The following is a 24,900-nucleotide window of genomic DNA, read 5'->3' as shown; positions in this document are numbered from 1 at the left end:
TACCCGCAGAGAGTGGCACATCAGAGGATTTCCTGATGAGAAATGCGTGCAGCGACATGGACACGCGCTATTTTTGTCTTCAAAAGAAAAACAATGCGATAACTCGAATAAATTAACAAGAATCTCAAATGAAAACTCAGTGCCCTACAGTAGGCCGTATGAGATTATGTCTGAGTGTGTAGGTGGGTGTAGTAGTGTTTGCCTAGACTCTCTGACTACATATGCAATTTGGGTGTTTTTTAAAAGCACCTGGCTGGATGTGTCGCATTTTACAGCCGAAGTTACTCCAATCGTGGACTGATTAGTATATTCACATAGCTGGAAGTCCTGCAGCATCCAGCTAAGAGACGGTGTGAAGGCTAAAGGAGGAGGTGTGGAGGGCAGCGGAGAAACGCGGGAGGGTTCAGATCCAATTTGAGAATGAAATTGAAAATGTTCTTAAAAGGCAGCATCGGGGACCCCCGCGGAGAGAGGCACATCAGAGGATTTTCGGACGAGAAGTGTGTGCAACGACATGGACATGTGTCCGTCTTCAGGAGAAAAACAATGCAAGATTGAGAACGAAGATGAGCTTTCGAAAGAGAAAAACACTTAAGTGACTCGAATAAATTAAACAAGAATCGGGCCGTTATATAAGCATGTCTCACATGAAAAGAGGATGCCCTACAGTATGTAGTGTGTAGGTGGGTATGTTAGTGTTTGCCCACAGCATATGCAGTTTTGGGTGATGATTTTTTGAAGCACCTGGCTCGATGTGCAGCATTTTCCCGTAGCCAAAATCAGGAGCATCCAAACTAAGCATAAAGCATAAAGATATATATTATGTTCCCCTCTGCATAATTTGATGATGGGCAGGAGGATCAGGTGCCGCAGCGACGGGAGTGTCTCATAAACAGCCTCAGCTGGCAGACAGGAGCCGAGCTGGCCTTGTGCCTCCATATGTTCCCATTCTAACTGCCCAGCGTGAGCCCCTTCATGCTGCTCAATTCTTATTTAATCAGGATGGCATGATTCACTTTGTTCCAAGACTCCTTGGGCAATAATTTAGGAGACTGGCTGTATGTGTTATGAGTCTGTGAGATAGAGAGAGACACAGTCACATCCATGCGACTGTCTCCTGTAGCATCATTCTTTCAAATCAGGCCTTAATCAGTTTAGCCGTCCGCTCATGTTCCTCATATCCGGTACGACGAGACAGACATTCTTTAGATGATCCCAATCAGCGGCTCCTGCATTTGCTCTCATAACTCATTTTATTTCCCCCAGCAGCCACGGCCCTGTCGACATGTAGGGATGAACATGCATCACGTTCATCTAAAGCCACAGGTGTTGGCGAGCTCAATTCTGCTGTATTTCCTGTGCTCTCATGAGCTAAAAATGGTCTACTTATCCCTCATTTTGTAGAAGTCATGTGATCCGAGAAGGAGAAGGACTTTTATCTAGTTGGAGGAGCACATGACACACATGAGCGAGGGCACAACAGGTTACGTCATGCTCCCCTTCCGGTGGTCTTTAATCCTTTCACCTACTGATCCAGAGTATCCATTTATAACCTCTGCCTGTGCTTTAAACCCAGCTCCCTCAGTTTGAGGCGGGAGGCCATCCGTATCACAAATAACGAGCCATGTGTTGTCACATCGGATTCGTATCCACTGAGCCGGAGATTTGTCCTCCAGGTACCGGAGGCAGAGCGGGATGGCTAACGGCATTTATAAAGCTGCTAGCCAGGACACGACAGACTGATGACCCATCTGTGTTACAGAGTGACCTCAGGTTTAGGGACAACAAAGTATCTGCTGCCCTTTGCTTCAGGCGGAAAAGCTCGTCTTTGGAGAGAGATTTGGCCCGGCTCTGTTGTTATCTCTTTGTTTTCTTTGCAGCCAGCAGCAGAAGAAAGAGGAAGAAGGCAAAGAAGAAGAAAGGTGAGCTCATTTCCCTTCCTGGTGTGCACCTAACATGGACAATGTGGTCGTATGCATCAACTATCACCTTTAAATGTGGTTAGAGTTCGATTTGGTAAGACTCTCAATGGATTTTTCCTGTCTGGATGGGATCGATCACTCAGAGATGGATTTTAGCTCCGGGTGTCAACAGGACCTTTAACTTCCCTTCTTCCTTTTTTCCCCTCTCGAACCAGTCTGATACCAATTTTCCCTGCACAGCAGTCATCGTCGCTACCACCATTTGCTTCTTTTTCACCTGATAGCGAAAAATGTCATGGCTCATGATACGCTCACAACTCCACATCCAAGCATAACGGACACAATCCCTCACTGGCTTCCCATCCACACAACCAAAACCAAACCAGAATGATTTCTACCAGAAGAGCAGAAGAAATGAAAACAACTTATTACGATCCAATTTCGGTTTGTTGTGACCTCTAGCAGCTGTAGTAATTATTATGGCTGCAAAGGAGTAAGTGGGAAAAAGTGGTATAAAGAGTGAAAAGTCTGTACAGGGAGGAGGTCAGGTGATGGACGGTTGGCTTAAACAAGCACAGGACTTTCATTCAGGAGGACGATGTTCATGTCCAGCGTGAAACTAGAAGTCAACAGTGAGTTCTTTTAACTTACTAATGTGGTGAAGTTCGCCACATACATAAAGTAACTTCAGTTACAGAGGTAATATTGTGATTTTAACCCAAAACACAATGTTTTCCTAAACCTCACCACACTGTGACCGTCTGACGAAGGTTTGCTGCTACACTACGACAGTCATGTTGTTTTGGGAACGGCGACATTTGTCATACTGGGAGACAACTGACCTATTCAGTCGTTTGGGTACGAGGATGTGTTGACTGGAAAGTTGAACCTCACTCCTCATTCAAGTGTCAACACTACATATCATGAATGCTTGGTTTTCTAAACAGAAGCAGTTCAACTACATTTCGCAAAAACTTGATGGTAGTTAAAGACATTCATCGTTGTGTTTGACTCTACTAAACTACTCAAACTGCAAACTATTTCGGGTCGTAAAGGGAAAAGAAACCCTGAATATATTAGGTGTTAATTTGTTATTGTAAGTGTTGATAATTGCTTTTTATTAACAAATGTTCAAAGAACTTGTTGCACCTACTTTAGAAATGACCTGGCTACCTGGGTCATCCTGCTCGGTGTAACACCGCCACCTGGACGCTAGTTTCTGGGAGGCAGCTGATGAATACTGTATGCAATACCACACCTAACAGTGGAAAATTTAATTATTTTACTTTGTGACATGAGAACCAGTGACCATTCACTGCAGTAAGCTCAGTTGAGTGCTGCATTGTGGCTGTTTTGTAAGATATTTCCTAATAACTTTGTATCAAATGAAAACTGTAATTTGACATTTTTTCCCGCAAAGTTTAAATGACTTTTTCGAAGTAGCTTTAATTAGGCACTTGATTTCTCCCTAGGGGGGTTTTCTGTACTTCAGCTTCCTTCAGTGTAAAGTAATTGGTAGCTTACAGAGCTGCTCTTTCAAAGTAGCTTCCACAACACTGCACAGAGCCACGTTTAGCCTTCCAGCTGGAGTCATGTAGCCGAGTGGCACTGGATGAATCAGCCCTGCGACACGCAGCGATCGTCATGAGTACCGACTGCTGTAACAAACAATCTACTTGAGGCTGGTCTTGAATGTTGGCAGAAAAAATGCCATTTTCGGACCTGTGATTGGGTGCTCAAAGCAATCACAGCATGGTGAAGGAATGGGTCTTGAACGCAGAGGGATGCGGTACAGACTGTGGGACTGTGATAAGAGTGACAAATGAGAAAAGCGGTTGTGAGAGAGAGGTCTAAACTATTATGGCGGCATAATGAAAATAAGTGAAGGATAGACGGGGAAGGTGGAGATGCAGCAGACAGAGGGGAACAGAGGAGGAGGAGGAGGAGGAGGAGGAGGAGGAGGAGGTGACACGGCATAATTAGACCCGCTGCCACCGGCGATACTGAGAGACAAAGAAGAAGTCAGACTAATAAAACCCTGCCACGAGGAGGACAATTTCCTCCAGCCTTCTCTGCTGCATGTGGCTGGATAAATACTTTTCTTCAGGCTGTAAACTAAAACCACAATGCTTCACCGTGGCAGCATGAGACAGCGTCTAATCAGAGGCTGTGATCTATCACTACGTGGCTAATTGATGAGACCACTGAAACAGGCTAGAAGTGGAGAACATGATGTTTGTTGTATTTCAGGTCCGGCTGTAATCCCATGAGGCCTGATGTGGCTCCAGATGTCACGGCTGGTTAGCTTCAGGACACAGTGTAACAGAGTAGGGAGGAATATACCACGAGGACACACGGCGGAGAGGGCAGGATATAAAAAGACGGGAGAAGGACACAGAGCACACATGGAAATAACAAAGTAACATTTACAGAAAGACCAGATTACTGTAGGATATGTTCATTGTTAACAGGAATCCTGAGCTTGTTACAAACATGCAATCATGCAAAACATTCACATTTAAAGTAGACTAATGCCTGGTACTGTGATTTAAATGTGCTGAAAAGCTGCAATGCAGTCAGTGAATTCTAACATCAGTATCCTGCTGATGAGGCCTCGACACTGATTTCTCCAGGGAGGAACATTTAAAGGATTTTATCATCGTTGCGAATGGCAAAGCCTTGCAATTTATTTGTCATGCCAATGCGGGGTTTTCAGTTTAATTCTTATCAGTCGCTGCACAAGAGGGAGCTGAGGATGAGATATTACAAGAAACGGTAACCAATTGGGGGTTTTCGAGTATTTACATAATCATGATGTGAACGTTATCAAGGTATCACTCGACTACTGTCGTGTGAGAGGCGTTTTGCTTGATTTCATAGATAATTATCTTTTTTTCAGCATCGTTTTCAGCCAAACACGGCTGTTTTTGTGAACACAGAGTATTATTTAGCAACTAGAACAGTGCAGGCAGACCACCAGGGCCCATGAGGTGGGGGGACCGCACAGAAAGCGGGCCCCTCAACAATTAGAACATGTGTCTAGAGAAGAACCCACTGTGATTAAATCGGGGGAACCATTTTCGAAACGGGTTTCCTGGGGAGGTCACGGGGCAAACGATGATGGGTTATGCTGCCTGGTGGAACTAGCGCCAGTAACATGTCGTCACAAGTCATAATAATTGTAGTATTCACTCAGTAATGTCGCTCTAACAGGGATTAGCATCTTGTTAGCACAGAAAACGGCAGTTCTGGTTAAGTGACAGGACTAGTCTAGCCTATAATTTGAGTGAGGTACGATGGGGGCGAGGAATAAGGCGGATAAATATTTGCCAGTCTGAGACGACCTTTCGGAACAATGCGGCAGTTCAGCCGGCATTAGCATCGACGCTGCCCTCTGTGGTATGTCAGCAACCATGCAGCAGGTAAAGGTCGGATAGCAAGACGTAACATTAGTGCTAAATAATCATATCATGGGTTAGACGTAGATTTATATACACATTATGGGAGGCTTACTGGGCTTACATTATGGTTGCTGCCAGGTGAATAGCCAACCTATAAATAAGATGGATAAGCTAGCTAATAGCCTAGTGGGTGGCTGTGGTGTGTATGTGTGTGTGTGTGTGTGTACGTGCAGCAGGCTTATTAGCTTATAGCTTATTACACCTACCCTTTTAACACAAATTATATTTTGTCAGCTGCCTTTAAATTATACAGAGCAATAACAGCAACTAAGAATATCTAACTAATATATATATCATACAATATATACCCAAACTCATTTTATGTACACTCTGGTGTTCATTCTTCTGTTTATATTTGTTAATCGTCTTGTGTTTAAGTCATTTTTAAAATCTCTTGTGTGTATTACACTCTTTCATTTTCGTTCCTAATGTGTAAATTAGCAACTGACTAAGTTCACCATATCAGCGTTGTGTATTTGTTTCACTGGCTCTGAATGGGGAAAAAATCAGTTTTTGCAGATTTAAGACCAGACAAAGACGCTTGAAGGTCAAAAACCAGCTGCTGCAGAAACCCTTGTTTTACTCTACGCAGGAAGAGGCTCAAAGGGATCCTCTGAAGTGGCGCGTCAGATTTCAGAGAGGCTGTTGGAGAGTTTTTTGAGGGTCTGATACCAAGAGCAAAGTCTGATTTCGAGAATGATCTGAAATAAACCACTTGAGAGGAATGTGAGGATCAACTAGAATATCGGGATCAACCATACAAGAAGAGGAACTCAATTTCGACCAGAACACCAGCATCCGCACAGTAAAGAGATCATTTATTGACTCGTAAGTAGTTAGTTATTCATCGACGCGGAGGACTACAGGTCCCAAATAAGGTGTTTACATCCACTGCACATGCAATGTTGTTTTGTTCTGAGCCAAAATTAGAGAGCTGGAGGTGAAGTCGAGATGTTTTGAACCTGCAGGGCATGTCTTGCATTCGCCCTGCCTCCCTCTGCATCTTCTCCCCTGCTGGTTTCTCCCTCAGCGGAGCAGCGGGGCAGATTCAGCCGTCGCACAGAGAGCCCCACCGAAAGGTCTGCGTGTGTCATTCTGTCAATTCTGTGGTGGTGAAACGAGGGGCTCTGCCGCCTCTCTGCACCAGAGACATCTGAAGTTAGACTCTCTTTGGTGCTCAAGGGCGCAAAAGAAAAAAGTGTTGCCCCTCTGCGAGAACTTTTCGCGGCTCTATTTTGCAGCGTTGTCCGTAAAAGACAAGATGAGAGAACGCCGAGGAAAACTAGATAAGCAGCGAAGAAGAAATGGAAGTTTCTCTTCAAGGCTTTTCTTTGAATTCACAAAGACTCCTCGCTCTCCTGCTACCTAATCACCCTGTGAGTGTGCGTTGTTTATGTGCGTGTTTTTCCGCCATATGTGAATGTATGATCCAGTGGAGACTGTTTCATAAGGAAAAGACAGGGGGGTCAGCTGAAAGGCAATTAGATACAGAGCACAGGCGGCATATCAACAGCTCAGAGCATATTAATGAGAGCGCAGCCTCAAGCCTACACTGTCTCTCAGCATCTCCCACACTCATATTTGGCCAGAAGCCCTCACAACAAGCAAGGTTTTGTTTCTAACGCCACACCAGAGCACCTGCGCACGTAAACACACACACACACAATGTGCTGGCTATGTATAATTGATGAGCACAGCGGTAGGGGGAACGATGAGAGGGACTGGAGAGCCATCGCATCAAAACTGGCATTCGGCCGACCTTTTCGCAACCACGCTGGCATGTGTGCATGCATGCATGCATATGCGCATGTGCGTGGGCCGCGTGCGTGGGTGTGTTTGCGATGCTCGGGTGGCAGGTGGCGGGGAAGAAATGTGCGAGAGGTGCACAGGGACCAAGGCGGGTGGCGCTGATGATGAAAGGAGTATTCTTCAGAGACGTTTTGAATAAAAAACGACGAAGGTGAGAGAGTTGAAAATAAGGCTGAGGAGCGGGAGAGGAACGCTCCCGTGAGCCGCCTCTAATGAGAGCGGAGCCGAGAACTTGGACAAAACAGGAGAGGGTGAACTCTCGAGAGGATGAGACTGATGTGACTCAAGCCTTCTCGCAGTCAAGTGCCATTTTAGATGAGCAATTAGCCGGTCCCCGTGGCACGCTGTTGTCTTACCGATACACAATCGCTTAACACGACTTCAGAAATGTAAATCCAACTGCTGCTCAAACGTTTGCCCTTGGCGTCACCCTCGCTGATGGACAAGTGTGTCTGTTAAAGGTCCATGTGTGCAGCTGTGACCTCAGGCTGCCGTCGGCTTTTGCACTGACAGGCTTATCTGTAATGTATGCGCATGTGGCATTTCCCATACATTAGGAACAGAATGTCACACAAGCTGTGCGGCCCGGGGAGCCTGGCAGGGTGTCCTATACACGAAATGATGGGTTTCTGCACGCGTGCCTCTGTGACAGTCTTGGGACACATACACAGCGCTCATGTGAGTGTCGCCTCCCCCTGAAATGATTAGGAGGTGAAGAAGCCACAGCAGGAGAGGAAGGAGGTGCAGATGCGTGAGCCCAGCGCTGCAGAGGTGTGATGTGGAGGAGGAGCCGTCACGCTAAGCTGGCTTCTGTCACTGCCGCCTACACAAACAACCTCGTCAGCCAACGTTTTTATTCCACTGGCTCGTATTGGTACAGCCAACTGGCAGCGATTAGAACGATGTCTGGCCATCCGTTTTTATTCACTGGGTTTCATTCACATCCCAGCATTATAAAAACATGACATGAATTAGGAGATACACCGCATCATGGCAGCTTTTACTGCTGTCAATACGACCATTTAGCCAACTCCTAATCTAGTAATCTTCATGCTTTAATTGCAGGATGCATTACGGGACTAACAAAACCTTTATCTCCTGCCAGGGGTCACTAATGGTCAAGGTAATTATGCACAGTCTGAAATCCTGACCCTCAGTGAAATTAAGAATTGCAGATCTTTCAGTATTTCCATGCATAACTAAATGGATGATCATTATTAAATCTCCTGTACGCTGGCTAATCCCATTACCTGGACCATCAGTGTGCCGTGGAGGGAAATTAAATTAACAGAAAAGCTACGGGAAAAAGTAAGGAAGTTAAGGAAAGTGGACAACAGTTGCATATAAAGCTGGACGCCTGACTAAAAAGTGAAATTTGCTGATAAATCATCAACAAAGAACAAACATAACTCTGCCTCAACCACCAGCTGAATGACAACAAAGTGTGGCGATGGATAACAGATGGGTTTGTTTAGGGTTTGTGCTGTTTATTCACAAAAACAGAAGAGAGACGCGACTCGGCATCAAAACATCCTGCACTGTAACAGCTGATGAAACCAGCTGGATTGTTGTGCTTTGTGCCAAATGTGTCCCGTTTCCCAGGACGAAGCAGACGCAAGAAGGGACCCAACAGAAGACACGAGCTGAATACGTGTGCAAAACCAACCACATCTGTACAGACAGTAGGACTGATTCATGTGCAGAGACGGCTTACATTCACTATGAAAAAGAGTACGCTGGAGTGGGAGTGGGTGGAAATGCATATGTTAATGCAGCAGTGTTTGTGTGTAAGTAAGTATGTACAGTTGAAGCTTAAGGATGCAGCCATACCATTAACAGAGACACACCCGGAGGCTCGAGTTAAAGCTCTCCGATCAAAGTGTGACCTCAGGCTCTTATCAGAGATGTTTCTTGATGCGTCTCCGGGTCAGCTAGGGAGAGGAGGTGTTTACATCGAGGGGAACTCAGACTGATACCCAGCGTCGATGAGACAAGGGACGTGATTTTCCTGCAATCAGTTCAATCAGAGGAGTAATTACCTCTTATCCCCTGATTGAAGGAGTGATTAGTGGCGAGTCATTTGGCGTTTGCATCACATCCTGATGGTGTTTTTCCGGGATCACCTTGGTGCATTATGTTAACCCTGTTACCCATGTGCCCCTCCGTCATAACTGTGTTTTTGAGGGATTGACAGCACACGCTTGCAGCACAATGGGTGGTTCATGAGATCCGGGGTAAGAGTGGCTATTTGCTCTGCCACAACATGAAGGTGATGATGATGACCGTGGTCATTTGGATGTGTGCTGCAGCGCTTGCGTCGTGTTGCTGTCGCAGCAGGGACGCATCACTGCTTTTAGGTTGCAACTTTATGTTTCTTTTGTCAAATGTGAACGCATCAGTGGTTTTGCAGAAACATTTTATCTTGCCGACTGGGCTGTGTAATCCCAGTTCTCAGAGCAAAATCAGAGACTTCAAGCGTTAAGCTCTTCAAATCACTGTCTTAGTGAACGCCAGGTTAAGATAGAAGGACCAAATACAGAAAGTGCCACGGGGAGTCTGCAGAGCTCGTCTGGAATGACATGAGTTACTTGCAGATTTTGCTGGGTTGTGTCTGCCTGCCAGCTCACAGAACCGTGGTTACTGTGAGTGTGTTTCAATCGATGTTTTTATGTATATTTTCAAGCTGTTCATAAAAAAGACAAACATAAATTCCCTCATATTTCCCTCCACTGTTTTCTTTTGTTTGAGTGGTGCAAACTTAATTATGTCATCTCAGTCTTCCCTCTTCCTCTGCAATTTTTCAATGGCACCCACCTGCAGTTGAAGCACCAACCAAGTCTTTTGAGAGTTGGTTGCATTTGCATAACAGTGGTGGATGGAAATGTGCATCAATGCATGACATTTTAGTTTGCCAGTTTCCTGAAGTCCTCTAAGATTTGCATTAAATTTGGAACGTGTATCAACCCAATCGCCAGAATACATTTTGTCGAAACCTTTATCGCAACTTTACGTTTCTTCAGGTTCAATTTTCAATCAAATGCTGTGACGTGCACCGTCCTTCTGGTCAGGTTTAGGTGCGAAATCCTCTTGGTTAGGATGGGGAAAAGATCATTTTCCAGCATAAAATACCTGGTTATATCAAAAACAAAAATGAAAATGGAAATTGTCCTGACAAGAATATACGGCTTTCATCTGCAAAACATACTTGCCAACCCTCCTGAAGTTCCTGGCATACTCCAGTTTGTCATTGCCTTCTCCCAGGGTCACAGTTCTCCTTTATTTCTCCAAATCTATGTAAATTTTTACACTATTTTTTTTTTTTTTTTTTATGTTTCTGGCAATGTACAGCATGTAGCCTACTGTTGCATCTCGTCCTCCTCGTTGAGTGAGAGACTGACAGAGAAAAGAGGAGAAAATAACTTTTCAGATTGCCCTAGAGAGAAGAAGTCCGTTTTTTACATAAAGTCTATAACGCAAGTTTATTTGCAGTAAAAATGCTGCTACATTACACTTACACTCATTCTCTAAATGTCACCAGAACGCAGGAAACACAGTCCACATATCTCAATTTTTGGACTGGAAAGTATGCTGCAAAATGTCCCGACGCCTCATTAAAAGAAAAAATCAAGTGGATTATTGGCTTACAAACAAGTGTCTCTCGCTAGACTGCTGTCTCAAATAGCTGCAGTCCCTTCTTCCTTGTTCATTTTAATAAAAGTCAAACAATAATGCTAATTTGGCCGCATTGCATAAAAAGCCTCTTGAGAAATTATCTCCAGTGTTGACAGTTTTAGAGCCACCCACTCTGCCTGTGTCTTACAACTGTGGCAGACCTCTGGGCTTTAGATTTACTAATTAGTGAGCTGACAGAAATCCAAAAGAATGTAGAAAACCATGAGGCTCCCCCCAGCAATTACCAGATAACGCAAACACAGAAATTTGATTTTCGGCCACGAGAGCCAGAGAAGCAGACGCAGACAGATGTGAGCTCAGACGATCCAATATATACATACAGCGCCTGTGCCTCTCTTATTTTCTCTCCCTCCGCTCGTCTTCTCTCAAGGGGTTTGATCGACTCGCTCCGCGTAAACATTTAGTTGATTGTCTGTTGATTCATCTGTCTGGCTCTCCAGGTTGCTTTCTTTTTTCGCTGCGAGCCTCTCTCAGCTTCACCATTAACCCGCTGGCTCAGAGGCCACCGGGGAGTCTGTCCATCAAAGCTTTCAGGAGACAAGAATTCCCCAGCAGCTCCGCTAATAGAAAACAGATCCTCACATCGGTAGCCCGGGCCGAGAGGTTTTATTAATTGTTAAAGGCAAAATGCTTCATAGATCTTTGTTTTCAGGTTAAATGTTATCATCTTCTTCTTTGAAACTGTATTTTGGGGGCGTTTCAGAGCCGCTTTGAATGAAAAGCCGCCAGAAGTTTATGTTTCACGACGACAAACTGTTTTTATCTACATTATGTAATCAACACGCGAGCAAAACTACCATTAAGCTGATTACATTTGCACGTTATTGTCTCACTCTTGAGCATTACGTGGACCTTCAAAAGCCAGCTCTAATTTTATTTTATATAATCCATCAGAGGACATAAACAACAACAGGGAGCTGTATAAAAGACGATCCATTTACATAATCACAATTCAGCCACAGTGTTCCTGCAAAGGGAAACAAAACAGAACCGCAATCAGGACTCAGTGGAGCGAGTCACTGAACCCAATTACTGAAAACAGGGAAAACCGTCCTGGCACGCACACTCAAATTCTCTCTCGCACACACACACGAAGAGATGCTATTCCCGACAAACACACAATGTTGTTTTCTTTAAACAATTATAACTGGAACTGCAGAAGAGAAAGATGAGCAACACACATAAAAGCAGCATCTTTTCCGAGTCCTGATCACCTGTCCAGTCTCAGTCCGCCAGGAAACCTCTCTCACTGGGTTGTAGCTGCGGGTTGGCTTCTATGGCAACTGGCACAAAGCGAATGGGAGTGACAGGTGGTAACAGCTGACAGAAAAGTGAGCGCGAAGACACCACCCCCCTCTGGATCTTATTATCGGTTCACTGGTCCTCGCCTTCTCTCTCTATTCCCTCCTCTCCTCTCTCTGTTTTGGACCACGATCTGCATCCTTCTCCGTCTTCCCCCATCGATTTTCCAGCAGAGATGACATTAGGCGTGTAGCTGCTGGGCCATTCCCCAGAATAGCTCCCTGACCCCTGTCAGCGAGTCGCCCACAGGGTTGAGAAGAAAAAGCGCTGAAGGAGTAGAAATTAATAACTGAAGAGTGTCACTGTAGGGCCCGGGGGGCTCATTTATAAACATCGCGTATGCACAAAATGGGGCCAGAAAGAGGCGTACGCCGCTCCCCACGCAAAAAGCTGTGAATGTGTAAGCAAACTCTCTCCCATGCATACATTTTGGAGGCAAGGGGAACTGCAGACACAAACAGTGAGGAGGTGAAATGAAGCAGATTGTAGAAATTAAACGCGAGAGGCATTATTCTGCGCGTAATAACACATCTCACGATGGATTTCACTTCAGATCAAACGTTATTCATAGATCTACGTTATTACCAGCAGTGTCCTTTGTCCTTGCACTTGTAGTGAAGTATAACTATTCCATAAACACCTTTTAAATATAAAAGATATCAGCCAACTCAAATCTGAAATCAATATAACCTCAGCGCTGTCTCACCAACATCACTTTTAATATGGATCCTACGCAATGTTTTATAAATGAGCTTGCAAACCAGACACTGCCCCAGACGAACTTCTATTCTCCAACTACTCTGATGGTTCTTCTGAGCCAGACAATCCATCATTGCTTTTTGACTGGGTCATCGTGCATTTACCCAGAGTTCATATCCCTCTCTGTAATTCTCTGTGCAGCAAGTCGCCTGCTTTTGGACTCCCCTGGTTAAAGGCTTTGAGGCCACCACCACCCTGGAGAGCTCTCCTCCTTAGGAAACTTAAGAAGGAAGTGAAGTGACACGTCTGCACAGAACCTAAAGGATATTAAAAGACAACACCCACCTCAGTCTGTTCACCCTGCTGTCGTCTGGCAAAAGATACAGAAGTATCGGCCAGACTACGGAGCAGCCTCATTCATCAGGCGGTGAGTGTTCATCATCAACTCTCCATTTTATAAAATAGTTTTGTTTTCTGCTTCTTTTTCTGTGATGTAGCTAAAAAGGACTCAAACTCAATTTAATTTGCATCCCTGGTGTTTTTAAACGATCTCTCAAAATGTTTGAAACTGCTTGAATCAGTGTTTGTCGAATCGAAGCAGAGGTGAAAGAATAAAGAAACGTGCCAGTTCAATAAAGAAGCCTCAAATTTTGCCAAGTTTTCCAACGACAGTCATCTTCACTGTTTATCTTGATCTCTGGTATGTGTAGTGAAGCCAGCAAGGCTACCAAGTAATGCCTATACTGACGCCTACGGCTGTTTCCGCTGCAGATTGTGAGTTTCCCAGGCAGGTATATATACCACAGGGGTAACTGGTGAATGACGGGTTGAAAAAAATGCCACTGTGACACTGTGTGGTGATGAATTGGTGGCAAACACGAGCTCAGGATAGACGGAGTCTGCTCACGTCCTATTTCAAGGACTCGAGGAAAGAAATGATCGCCAGGGAAATATCTGATGATTGAAGCTACCTGACCGACATCACTGTGGGAATTTGAGAATAAATGAATTTTTAAGCGACATAAGTCCTTTAAATTGACTGCTGTGTCAGTCGTCGCTTGATGAGACTTGATGGATTAGTCCTGCTCGCTTTAAAGTCACTCTGAAATCAATGCTTTGGCACATATGCTCACAGCTCAGCCAAGGGTTTGGGAACGAGGCCAATAAGTAGTTAAAATAAATCAATTCCTCACGTCACTCCACACTTGAAATCAATGCTGCAAAACAAGACAGAAGCTCATGCTGAATATGGGGCAATAATGACCTTTTCAGAAAGCATGGAAATGAAGATTATAGAGCTACACTATAAATCTGACAGATCTTGGAAATATCTTTCTTTATGGCTCTACTAAACATGGCTGATTGGTTTTTATTCAATTGGGCAAACAGAGTCACATAAAGGAACATAAAAACAATGCCAGTGACTGAGAACAACATACATACATACATACATACATACCCTGGCCCTTATTGTTGCGATGGAAACAGAGGCGCGAGGGGCCACAATACCTATTTTCTAAAACCTAAACCGTGCACACACACACACTCATATACACACACAGAGGGATGCACACTGCACACACTGTAATCCGTCTCTCTTCTCTTCGCTCTCTCATGGCTGTCAGCTTTCTAAATGCAGCCCCGGTAAACAAAATAACAAATGGTTGCCCTGGATGACAATGCATCCTGTCTACACGCATTAAAGTGTGTATAAATATCATCGAGGCATATAAACAAACACACACACACACACATACACGCACATGATCATCCCACACATGCATAAAAGCTCAGACATTTACAGATGATTTTAAATGGTTATTCAGATGTCTTTATTGGTCGTCTATCTGGAGCAGTCATCGTAGTTCATATTTCATATTTAGCATGTAATGTAGAGGGATTGTATAAACAGTTTAAACTGCTGATGGACGTTTCTGGATTTCAAAATCTCTGATTACTTATGATAACAATCATAATCGCTTTTTCTCCTTTCCTTCAGTGTTGTATATATGTTCTTACGCTTGTAAAAGATCTTGAGAGTTAAAGCCCTTCTTTCCCACCGAAAACACTGCTCCTGAAACGCCTCGTCAGGAGTCCCGCCTTTAATTCTGTGACTTTCTGACATCACACCATGTCACACATTTGCATAATTCATGCATAGCAGCTAGTTTGGCACGTAAGAATTAATTTAGCGCAACTGCTCTGTTGTTGTTAGCGGTGCTGGCTCAGGTGTGTGTGAGCTGGCCAATCAGAGCAGACTGGGTATCCGGGAGGAGGAGCCTCAAATAGACAGGAGCTAAAACAGAGCGTTTCAGCTGCAGCACTGGACAGTATGAGAAAACTGATGCAAGCATGTAAACATATTCTACTAGTAACCCAAAACAAAATTATGAACCTGAAAATGAGCATATGTCTCCTTTAAGATAAACAACAAACTTTCAGAAACAGAAAACTATTGTTTCTTTAAAAAAAAAAAAAGATCTTACTCTCATAGTTTTGGCCATCATTTCTATCCTTCATTTCTATCCTTCATTTCATTGTTGAGATCTTGAAAGTGAACAACATCAATTAAAGAAAACACAAGCGACTAAAGGATCAGGCAGGTAAATAAAAGTTCAGCCATACCAATCAAACCAAAGCAAAAACAGAGACACGTCCCTCACATCCTTCAGTGCAATGAACCAAAATTGAACCATGGAGTAATTCTGGAAAGGCTAAATGGATATTTGTGACATCTTTGATCTTTAGTCCCTTATTTATTGTAAAAATGTATTTAGTCTAATGGTGGCAGGTGGTGTTACTTACAGTCATGAGTGAATCACAGAAGAAAATGTGTACGAAATTAAAAGTGGTCAAAAGCAGAAGTCAGAGCAGAGGAAGGCCACCATTATTGTATGCTTCACCTGGAATATGAAAATTACCAAGATATCATATAAAAGGATGACATTTAAGCAGCACAATAGTTTAATTAACAGTAGCTAATCGAGGCACACTGTGAACCTGTCTAGTGAAATAATGTTCTGTCTCTAATTATAGCGAGGTGATCTGTTTCAGTCAGATGAAAGCCTGTGTAATTAGTGGAGGTACTTTTATACCTTAGAAAAAGGCTAAATGAAACGGTAGTAGACTCTAAATCACTTTCCACATGGAGTCCAACGGGCCAGTCGCACAATGTTGTAGAAAGTGAGATTTCCCTGTCATTTTGATCATAAATAGGTATGAAATATATTGAAATGTAGTATAATATGGGACCTTTAATACACTAAACCAATCACAAGTTATAGGTTTTTGGTCGGCAGTGGGTTTGCTACCTGTTCACCTCAGGGTGAAACATCCCTGAAAATCATAGCCGTAACCACAGTATAGATTTTTTTATTCTTACAAATATGTTTTCCTGCCTCCCAGGCAGCCGTTGGTTACCTTTGACTCTCAGTACTCTGTATGTAGGTGTGCACATTTGATAGGAATTTAGCTCCTAGGGGCCTGGAGGCGTTTCCATCGAGGCTACCCTTGAGTACATTCAGCCGCCACCAAAGACGGACCAATAAATCTTACGCACATTATTGCATAAACACGCACAAACTCTCACACGCAGCCTTCACGTACACATTTTTAACAAGAAATATTGTGGCTTTTCTGTGACTCCAGTGTGTGATTCTCTCTGTCTGAGCTACAGTTTGTGCTTGAATGAGGAATGATGCATGAGCTCTGTTACTGTCAGAAGACACCTGGAGGGTAACCACCACTGTAACCGCCTCTTGTTTTTTGTGTGTGGCTGTAAAACAGGAGCATGATTTGCAGGGAGAGATGAGGGGAGGCAGAGAGAACTTGAAGATGAGGGATAAGGAGGAAAGGGAATTTTATGTTTTTTTCTTTTTCTTTTTGAAGGTCAGTTTTTGAAGGACAAGACGTACTGAGCTTCCTCTTACTCAGTAAATAGACAGACATCGCTCACTCACAGTCTCTTCGCTCGTTATCTGAGACGTTGTAAACCGAAACAGTTGTTGGAGCCGTGAAGGAGGTAAGGAAACTGATTTGAGTCCAGCGCGTACATCAAGGTGCCCTATCTCTGCTCATCACGCCGCATTTCAATAACACGTGCACACACTTCTAAAAATCCTCACAACTGCGATTACCTCTGCAAGGAAGGAGCCAATTAGGTGGTGTGTCTCCGTCTCTTTCTCTTACGACACACTCCATGTGCACTCATTGTATACGGCTCGTCAGACCAAACCCTAAGTGACAATAAACAAACCAAACTCCATCCGTCATCTCAACACACAGTAACCTTCTCGCTCTGCTCTCAACCAACTTGTGCTGAAGTAGTTTCAGGAGTTTCCTCTCTGTATCTGTCCTTGTCAATGTTGTGTCAAATAAATTGGGCCACCTTGGTGAGAGTACTGTTTTCCCTCTCCTGTCCCCTAATACCCAGTGAAATCCCTGAAATGATTCACAATGTGGTCTTAATGAGGAGGGCACAGTCTTGGCTCAGCCTCCCTCAAATGGCTCTCTTGTGTTCTTCATTAACAAAAGGCTGCTGCCTGGAGACTAATTTAAACCTGAAGCAGCGAGGGTTTTTCTTTTTGGGGGGGTGGTCGAGCAAACGAAGCAAAACAGAAGCTGACAAAACTCGCATTAAAGTGAGCTCAACCTCACCGGAGAGCTGGAATCAACATGAAAAACCATCAATACCCAGCACCTGTGTTTTTCTTTCTTTTTCTTGTTTCCCATTAGCTTGTAAGCTGCTGTACAACCTTTTATATATTGGCTAATGTGCTGAACAAATTATGTAAAGTCAGTTATTTGCATGTTTAAGCCACACTAGCAGCATTACTCTGGGGATGACAACACTGGCTGGCCGGCCGGTTGGTTGCCAGTCCACTAATTTGGTCTACTGAAAGGATTACCATGAAATTTTGCACAAACATGTTCATGGTCCTCCTACACTTCGTGTGGTAGGGTCGGGCCGATGGATGATGTTAATAAGCAGCGTGTCCCCTCAGAGTTGCCGTAGGGCAACAGTTGTTGTTGTTTGTGATATGTCAGGAGAGGAAATGATAGAAGTCATTACGTCTCCATGTCCTGTTTATTATTTTCTTATTAAACCAGCTCAGTCAGGGGAACCCAAGGCACTCGCTTAAATTTGTGGCAGCAGTATTTCTTTTCCCGCAGGCCGCTGTTTCTCTCAGTCCTGCTGTTTTTATACAAAGTTTCCTGAGCTTAGCTTCCTTGGCTAGTCGACCAATGTTGTCATGTGGTGCGGAGACAAACCCGGCACAGGGATGTATGTCGGTGTTAACTGGAGATAGTTTCCTCTGTAGGGTGAGACAGTTGGAGATTCATGTCAGAGCCTTACAACAACACTGAGGGGACAGGCTGCCACAATGTCGTAAACAACGATGTTATCGTCCATCGCGATGTTTCACTGTAGACATCGTCGCATGCCAATTTGGCAGACATCGGTCATCCCTATTGTGTAAACTAAGAACATGGTAATTGAACATTTCACCGGCTGAACGGCTACATGCTAGCGATGTCAATGTGAGCATGTTAGCACACTGACTGTTAGAAATTACCTCATCAGCACAGCTGTGCCAAAGCACAGCCTTACAGAGCTGCTTGTATGCTGCAGACTCTGGTGTTTTAACACCTAACCCTAACCTTAACACCAGCGGTGCAACTCTTTTCTTTCAGGATGGTGGTCCAGACTGTAACACGTAATACAACAGAAATACTCACAAAACTAATGAAATTCCCATCAGGCTCAGCTGTAGGTTAGTTTGTGTTAAGTGAAATAGCATTTAAGCATGCTAACACGCTAAAATAAGATGGAGGACTTTTCAATCATTATTTCTACAACGCTGAGTTTATGCTCTGGTTAGGTTTAGGCACAAAAAACATCTGTTGGGGTTCGAAAAAAGATCACGTTTTGACTTGATGCCTGTTTTAGTCCTCACAAACATGACTGGAGATGTTCCGAGGACTCGTACAAAATACTTGGTTGTGCTGACACTAACACGGCTGGAAATTGTCTCGAGATCTCCTTGAAAATGTCCAGTGGTTCCACACTTACAAAAGTTGAAACGCAGTCTCAAACTGTGACTGGTTTGCCGGTCTTTTAGTTTGTAACTCCACCACCATCCCCTTCACCTCCTGATATTGTAAGTCAGTCCCGGTTACTAAATAATTTCGTGTGAATGCACTTAGAGCCGCCTGGTTGCTTCTTTAATTCTGTTCGCTCACACTTTACACCTATACAATGCTACTCAGGAAGCTAAGACTAGAAATATCAGACGTGCTGTAGCTCCTATAATTCATTTCAGACCAAACCATCAGTCATTATCCCACTCTGCCTCCCGTCCACTCCACTCTGGCCAGCACGATCCTCTTTCAAACATGGGAAATGGAGGACTCTTACAGCTAATCTGACTTTGATGGAGGAGGAAAATTATGGCCAAACACTGCACTGCTTGCAAATCATCTGTCCACTCCATTCTCTCTCTCTGCACATCCACCCCTCTGCCCCAATCATTATATTTGGCCTATAAATAAATGAGCTGAGCTGTCACACAGCCAACTGGAGCTGCCAACACAGGAATTGGTGGCAGGGAGCTGAAAGAAGGGAAGCAAGCCAAAGGAATGACAATAAGCCCAATATGCATGGTTTGCCAAGTTAGAGAAGAGGCATGAAGGTAGGTAAGGACAGACAGCTTGACACACTGGCAGCAGCTCAGATAGACATGTAGGCAGACCAGCAATTGGAAGAATATCTCAGACCAGTCTGACTCCCTGTGCGACTGGCCCCAGGCCTCAGGTGTGATGGGGAGGAGGGGAAAGATGGAGCAGAGAGCCAGAACATTCATCACTGTCAGGGCAGCGAGACGAAGAAGAAAGAGCACATCGTAGAAACAGTCGAGTTTAAATATTTTGATCAAAAAAGTGGCAGTTGTTACAGATGTTTGTTGAGTCAGCCCTTTGTGCTATTTTCAGTTCTCTCCTGCTGGTTATCTGCTGTTGTTTCTTGGAAAGAAAAAGTGTAGATACAACAGAACAAGTGACAACCAGGAGCCCTGACCTTCTACAACAGAGGCAAGACAACTTTATTTTTCTTAAATTAATCAGACACACAAGCCCAAACAGACAGAAACCAGTAACTGTGCTAGATCCACAGCCCATGACTCACCGGTTCAGAACCAACATTTATGGTCCACCACTCCAGGTATTTATACCTGCACTTTAAAGGGGCTCTATGTAGTTTTGGAGAGGACATTCAAACTCAGATTTTTTTATATTTACAATATCAATGAGGTAATAGTACAAACTTAACTGTAACTGAGTACAACAAGCTGTTCTCAGAGGAAAACAAGGTCCCCAGAACACTGTTTGAAGCTGGGAAGGTGGCAGGGTCCGCCACATATAAGTAAAAAAAGTAGGAAATTGTGTCTGTTTGTTTATTCAGTCATGAAAACAACAAGAGTTTGTTTATTTAGTTGGTTTAGGCATAAAAAAAAATAAGTCAATGAAGATCTTTCTCTTCGGATTACAACTTCTTCCCGACAACCACATAGTGGACCTCTTGTTCGTTGTTTGGAGTGGATTACGATGACTTTTTTAAGAGTTAGTGATGTGTATCGTATATTGCATTATAGTTTAATCTGTTATTCTGAGAGCTGCTTGGCACGATCTCTCTGCAGTCACAACCATTATCACACCAAAAACAGCAGGACTGTCACGTTTGAGAATTTCGTGCATTAACTTAATAGGATTGTGTTTGCCTCTGGCAGCTACATCACAATTTCTATATAATTATATCAGATCATTGAGCAGCTTTATCACAAGGGTGTCTCCGGGCTAATATTAACTCCCGTGGATGCGTGTGCGTTTTCATAAATCAACTCACAGTTCAAGACATTTTCTCCATCTATTTCGTCCTCGCTCCCAACAGGCTTTGACGTAAACAGGTTGCTCCAACAGCTGCTTGTCAGCTACTGACTCCAAACGATGGATATAAATTAGGAATGAATTATGAACCAGGGGTTAATCTAAAAAGTACACATGCAGATACACGGACCCTGATGCTGATCGTGACTGTGTAATCAGCTCCCCCTGCAGTAGTATACGGGGGCTTTAATTGACTGCCTTAATTGAATGCCAGCCAGCCCCAATCAAGCTGCAGAGATCTTAGAGTCTGAGGGACCCGGGGTGAAACCTCTCGGGTGATGGTTAATCTGCCAGCCTCAGCTGCACACATGTCGGCACGCACGGAGAAGAATGTTAATGCAGCCAGTGCGAAGAGGGTAAGTGCATGCGTTATCGACACGAAAAGAAAAAGGAAAAAACCGTGGAGAATAGATATGTAGGTGCGTGCACTGACTGACATGACAATAACATGGAGGCAGTGAGGAGATGGAGCTAAATGAATGACAATGACAGCGAGTGTTCCTGCAGATACATGAGTAGGAGGAGAGCGCACTGTGTGAAGATGTCTTAAGGCACCATATGTACACCCATAGGGCAAAATCAATTTTTGGCTCACGGAGCGATTCATATAGATAAAGGATCAGCGGAAAAGGGATTCAACCATCTGTCAAGGCTATATCAAGCGCATCATCTTATTTGAATGGTACTGAGGGAAGAAAGGCAACAGTCAGCGACGTGTCCTCGTGAGAGACAACACACTCTTACAGTAGATTAACCAGAGACAGAGCGAGCGACAGCCACAGATCGTTCAGGCATTCACACTCTAATCCCGCCATCACGCCATAGACTTTAACACCATTACTCCATTACACCATTACATTAAGGGGCTTTGTTATAACGTGTACCGCTCAGTGTGTCTGCGCTCAGCTTCATAGAGCGCCGCACAGAAATTAAAGGCAACAGGAGGGAGACAGCAAATTGTACGTGGACTTAGCAAAAGAAAAATGTACATGTATTAATCATTTTTTATCGGTCACATGTGAGCAGATTCTAACATGACGTGAAATATGAGACCTTCCCGTCTCTCTCGGTTGCCTATAGAAACCTGTGGACGATCTGTTTAAGTTGCTTAACGCTGCTGGACAGATTTACAGAGACAGTCCAAAGGTTGTGACTTCGTGCAGCTCGTCTCAGTGCTTCTCTCTGCTCCGCGTACAGAGACAGACGGTGGTTAATGTTAGTTTAGAAATTACCCGTGATGGAACTCAACCACAAGCAGCTCTGTTGGGAAATATGGATGTGTTATCTTAGCAGAGGCTAATCTCCCCTCATGAGTGCCTGACCATTGTTCTGACGGCTCAACAGTCCGAAACCCCAACAGTGCGAAAAATGTCCCACTAGAATCGGATTGCTCCGTGCGCCAGAGACCCACTGTTGAGTGAAATGACTAACATACTTATTTTAACCCAAACCATGATCTCCTCCTGAGCCTAACCAAGTAGTTTTAAAGCCCAAACTACGACGGCTTCCTGTTAACTATGTGTTTATCATTGTTAACAAGATCTCCTGAGCAGAGTTACCATGATGACCAACGTCACCTCACTCTTTCCTTTCCTGCACATCCAAATAAACTCACTTGAGGACATTAACCAGATTTCGCAGAGCGCTCTCTGTTAAGTCAAAAAAGGCTTTGTGCAACTTTTTTCACCCGTGGAGTCGTTTAAATTGCACAGTGTTCGAGGACCGTTAGTCGTGTTGGCCACATTTACATCTCGTTATCCACGAGAAAGAATAATAATTTTACACAGTTTCCTTTTTTTTCTATCATTAGGTTGTTTTTTGTTCTTATCGGTGCAGTTTCCTGACGTACATTTTATTTTAGGTTTTGCTCTTGGGGTTATTATCTCCATGTCTTCATTTGAGCTGAATTTTTTGTGTCGCAAGTCAACCGGTCAAGGCAGACGGCCGACCACTATGAGTCCGGCCGGGTCTGCTCCGAGGTTTCTGCCTGTTAAAAGGCACCAAGTCCTTTCTCAGGGGGGTAAATGTTGGGTCTCTGTAACTGAATCAATGAAAAAGTATGGTAAAGATCTGTTCCAATGGAAAAGTGTCATGAGATAACTTTTGTTGTGAATTGACTTGCCTGGACAAGTTTGATCATGATGACTAAAGGTTATTGATTAGAGTGCATCCCAGAAGTACAGACGAGTATTAGGGCCAGGATTTAAGAAAAATAATGAGAGGAGAAGGTTTTGTCTTTTCATTATGCACGAAAAAAGTGGAAATGTGGAGAATAAAGTCAACTCTTCTGGTCCACTCTTCGTTTTTGAAGCGTATTTGTCTGAAAATATTGACTTTAATCTTGAAATGTCAAGGTTATTCTCCACATTGCCACTTTATTCACATAATTGTATTTCGACTTTAATCTCGACATTTCGACTTTTTTCTTGTGCGTGATGAAAACAAATTTCTGGCCCTAATTCTCACCTGAAGATGAACAAAAACAAAAAAAATGAAAGTGTCAAGAACATTAGCACATACATGCTGAGCACATTATCAGCACCTCTCTCTTTGTCTCTCAAATTATAAATTCTAGTTTTTTGGTGTCGCTCTGAGAGTGGACGTGTTGCTAGAGAGGACACACTGACCCTCGATTGCGTGACAAACTGATCACCCATCACATCCGCAGAGATACTGAACCATAAGACGCTTGATTTGGTTGGTAATGACAAATTAAACGTTGGCCCCTTGACTTAATAACAGCTCAGATGTCTAATTTAATTAGAGGCTTCAGCAGAGTGAGAGAAGAGCATCGAAGAAACCGCCGAAGCAGAGAAGGAGTTTCTTGGGGCGCTGGCATCGTCCTCATTACCATCATCATCATCATCAGTGCTGGTATTCATGTGGCATTTGGCGAGCGAGTCAACTTAAATAATTGATCTCTTTTATTACTCCCTCCCCTCTGTTTTCCTTTTGAAAGATCGCTCTGATTCAGGCTGTGAGATGAAATGTACACTCAAAGTCTCATGGGTCCTACAAGAAGATCTGGATGTTCCTCTCTGATTCTGCCTCTGTACTGTCTCCTTCTCGCCAAAAAAAATGTGTGACTGCAAACAAACAGACAGCGGAGGAGAACAGGAAAAGAACAGAAGAAGTAGAAGAAGAAGAAGAATGCAACGGAGGAGGAACAGGTGCCTACCTGAGGTAACGCAGTGGTTCTATGGTTTCAGCCTCCGCCTCGGCTGAGCTGTGGTTCATCTTGTCCATCTGCTTTTCACCCGGCACGTCTCGGCAAATATGAGAAAGGATGAGCTGTGCCGTTGCAAAGAAAACACTTCCGTCCCTTCTCTCTGGCTCTGATTCAATAAACACACTGTCTACCTCTTTGCCTGGGAATAGACTGAGAATCTAAATGGGCTTCCTCCCTCTGTATCCCTCTCTCTCTCTTTCTCTCCGTGGCTCTTGATTGGTTCAGACGCTGGAAGGTAATTACTGGCTGCTACACACACTCACACACACACACACACACTGATGCACACCGTGAATCTTTCCTCTCTGTATCTCTGCCTCTTTCCCACTGTGGCCCCGGCTCTTTCTCTCATAAAACCAGCTGGCTGTGTGTGTCAGCTGCGCTCACCGGGAAAGCCAGCCAATTAAGAATCAGGAGGCATGGTGCTCGCCGGCTGATTGGCTCGGTCTGCTGTGATCACAGTCGTACAGGGTGGAAACCCCCCCCAAGTCAGATTCACACAAACACACGCACACACACACACACACACACGTTCACTCGTAGTCCTCAGTTGCAGAAGGATCCCTTGGTGTAGAATCTAGAGCAAGCATCACAGCGAGGAAACACTTGACTGCTCACTGAATCACAAACACCTTTCACATGATGGTGGGAGGTAAATGAAGCCCAGCACCACAGCTGAGATAATAACACTCCAGTCCCTGAGTGGGTGCATAGCAGAAATGCCTAGCTCCAGCACACACAGATGGGGCAATATGAACAGAACCACAATGACCCTCCCCGATGCGTGCAGACTTCATCGTATGGATTTAGGTCAAACCATGAAAGAAGAGCGACGGCGTCATCA

General features: G+C 44.1%; 1 protein-coding gene across 1 annotated transcript in view; it reads right to left on the bottom strand.

The window, feature by feature from the left end:
• Window positions 1-24,438, bottom strand: part of yjefn3 (YjeF N-terminal domain containing 3) — a 45,437-nt gene extending 20,999 nt beyond the window's left edge. Inside the window, exon 1 of the mRNA XM_084354179.1 lies at window positions 24,006-24,438. Coding sequence (XP_084210305.1) covers window positions 24,006-24,073 — 68 coding nt within the window. The 5' untranslated portion in view covers window positions 24,074-24,438. The remainder of the gene's footprint in view (window positions 1-24,005) is intronic.
• Between the last annotated feature and the right edge of the window lie 462 nt (window positions 24,439-24,900).

The sequence above is a fragment of the Pagrus pagrus genome (genome assembly GCF_965226575.1).
Source record: "Pagrus pagrus genome assembly, chromosome: 6".
In the NCBI taxonomy this organism is placed as follows: Eukaryota; Metazoa; Chordata; class Actinopteri; order Spariformes; family Sparidae; genus Pagrus; species Pagrus pagrus.
Note: the sequence above shows the minus strand (reverse complement) of the source record. Positions and strands in the feature narration are given on the sequence as shown.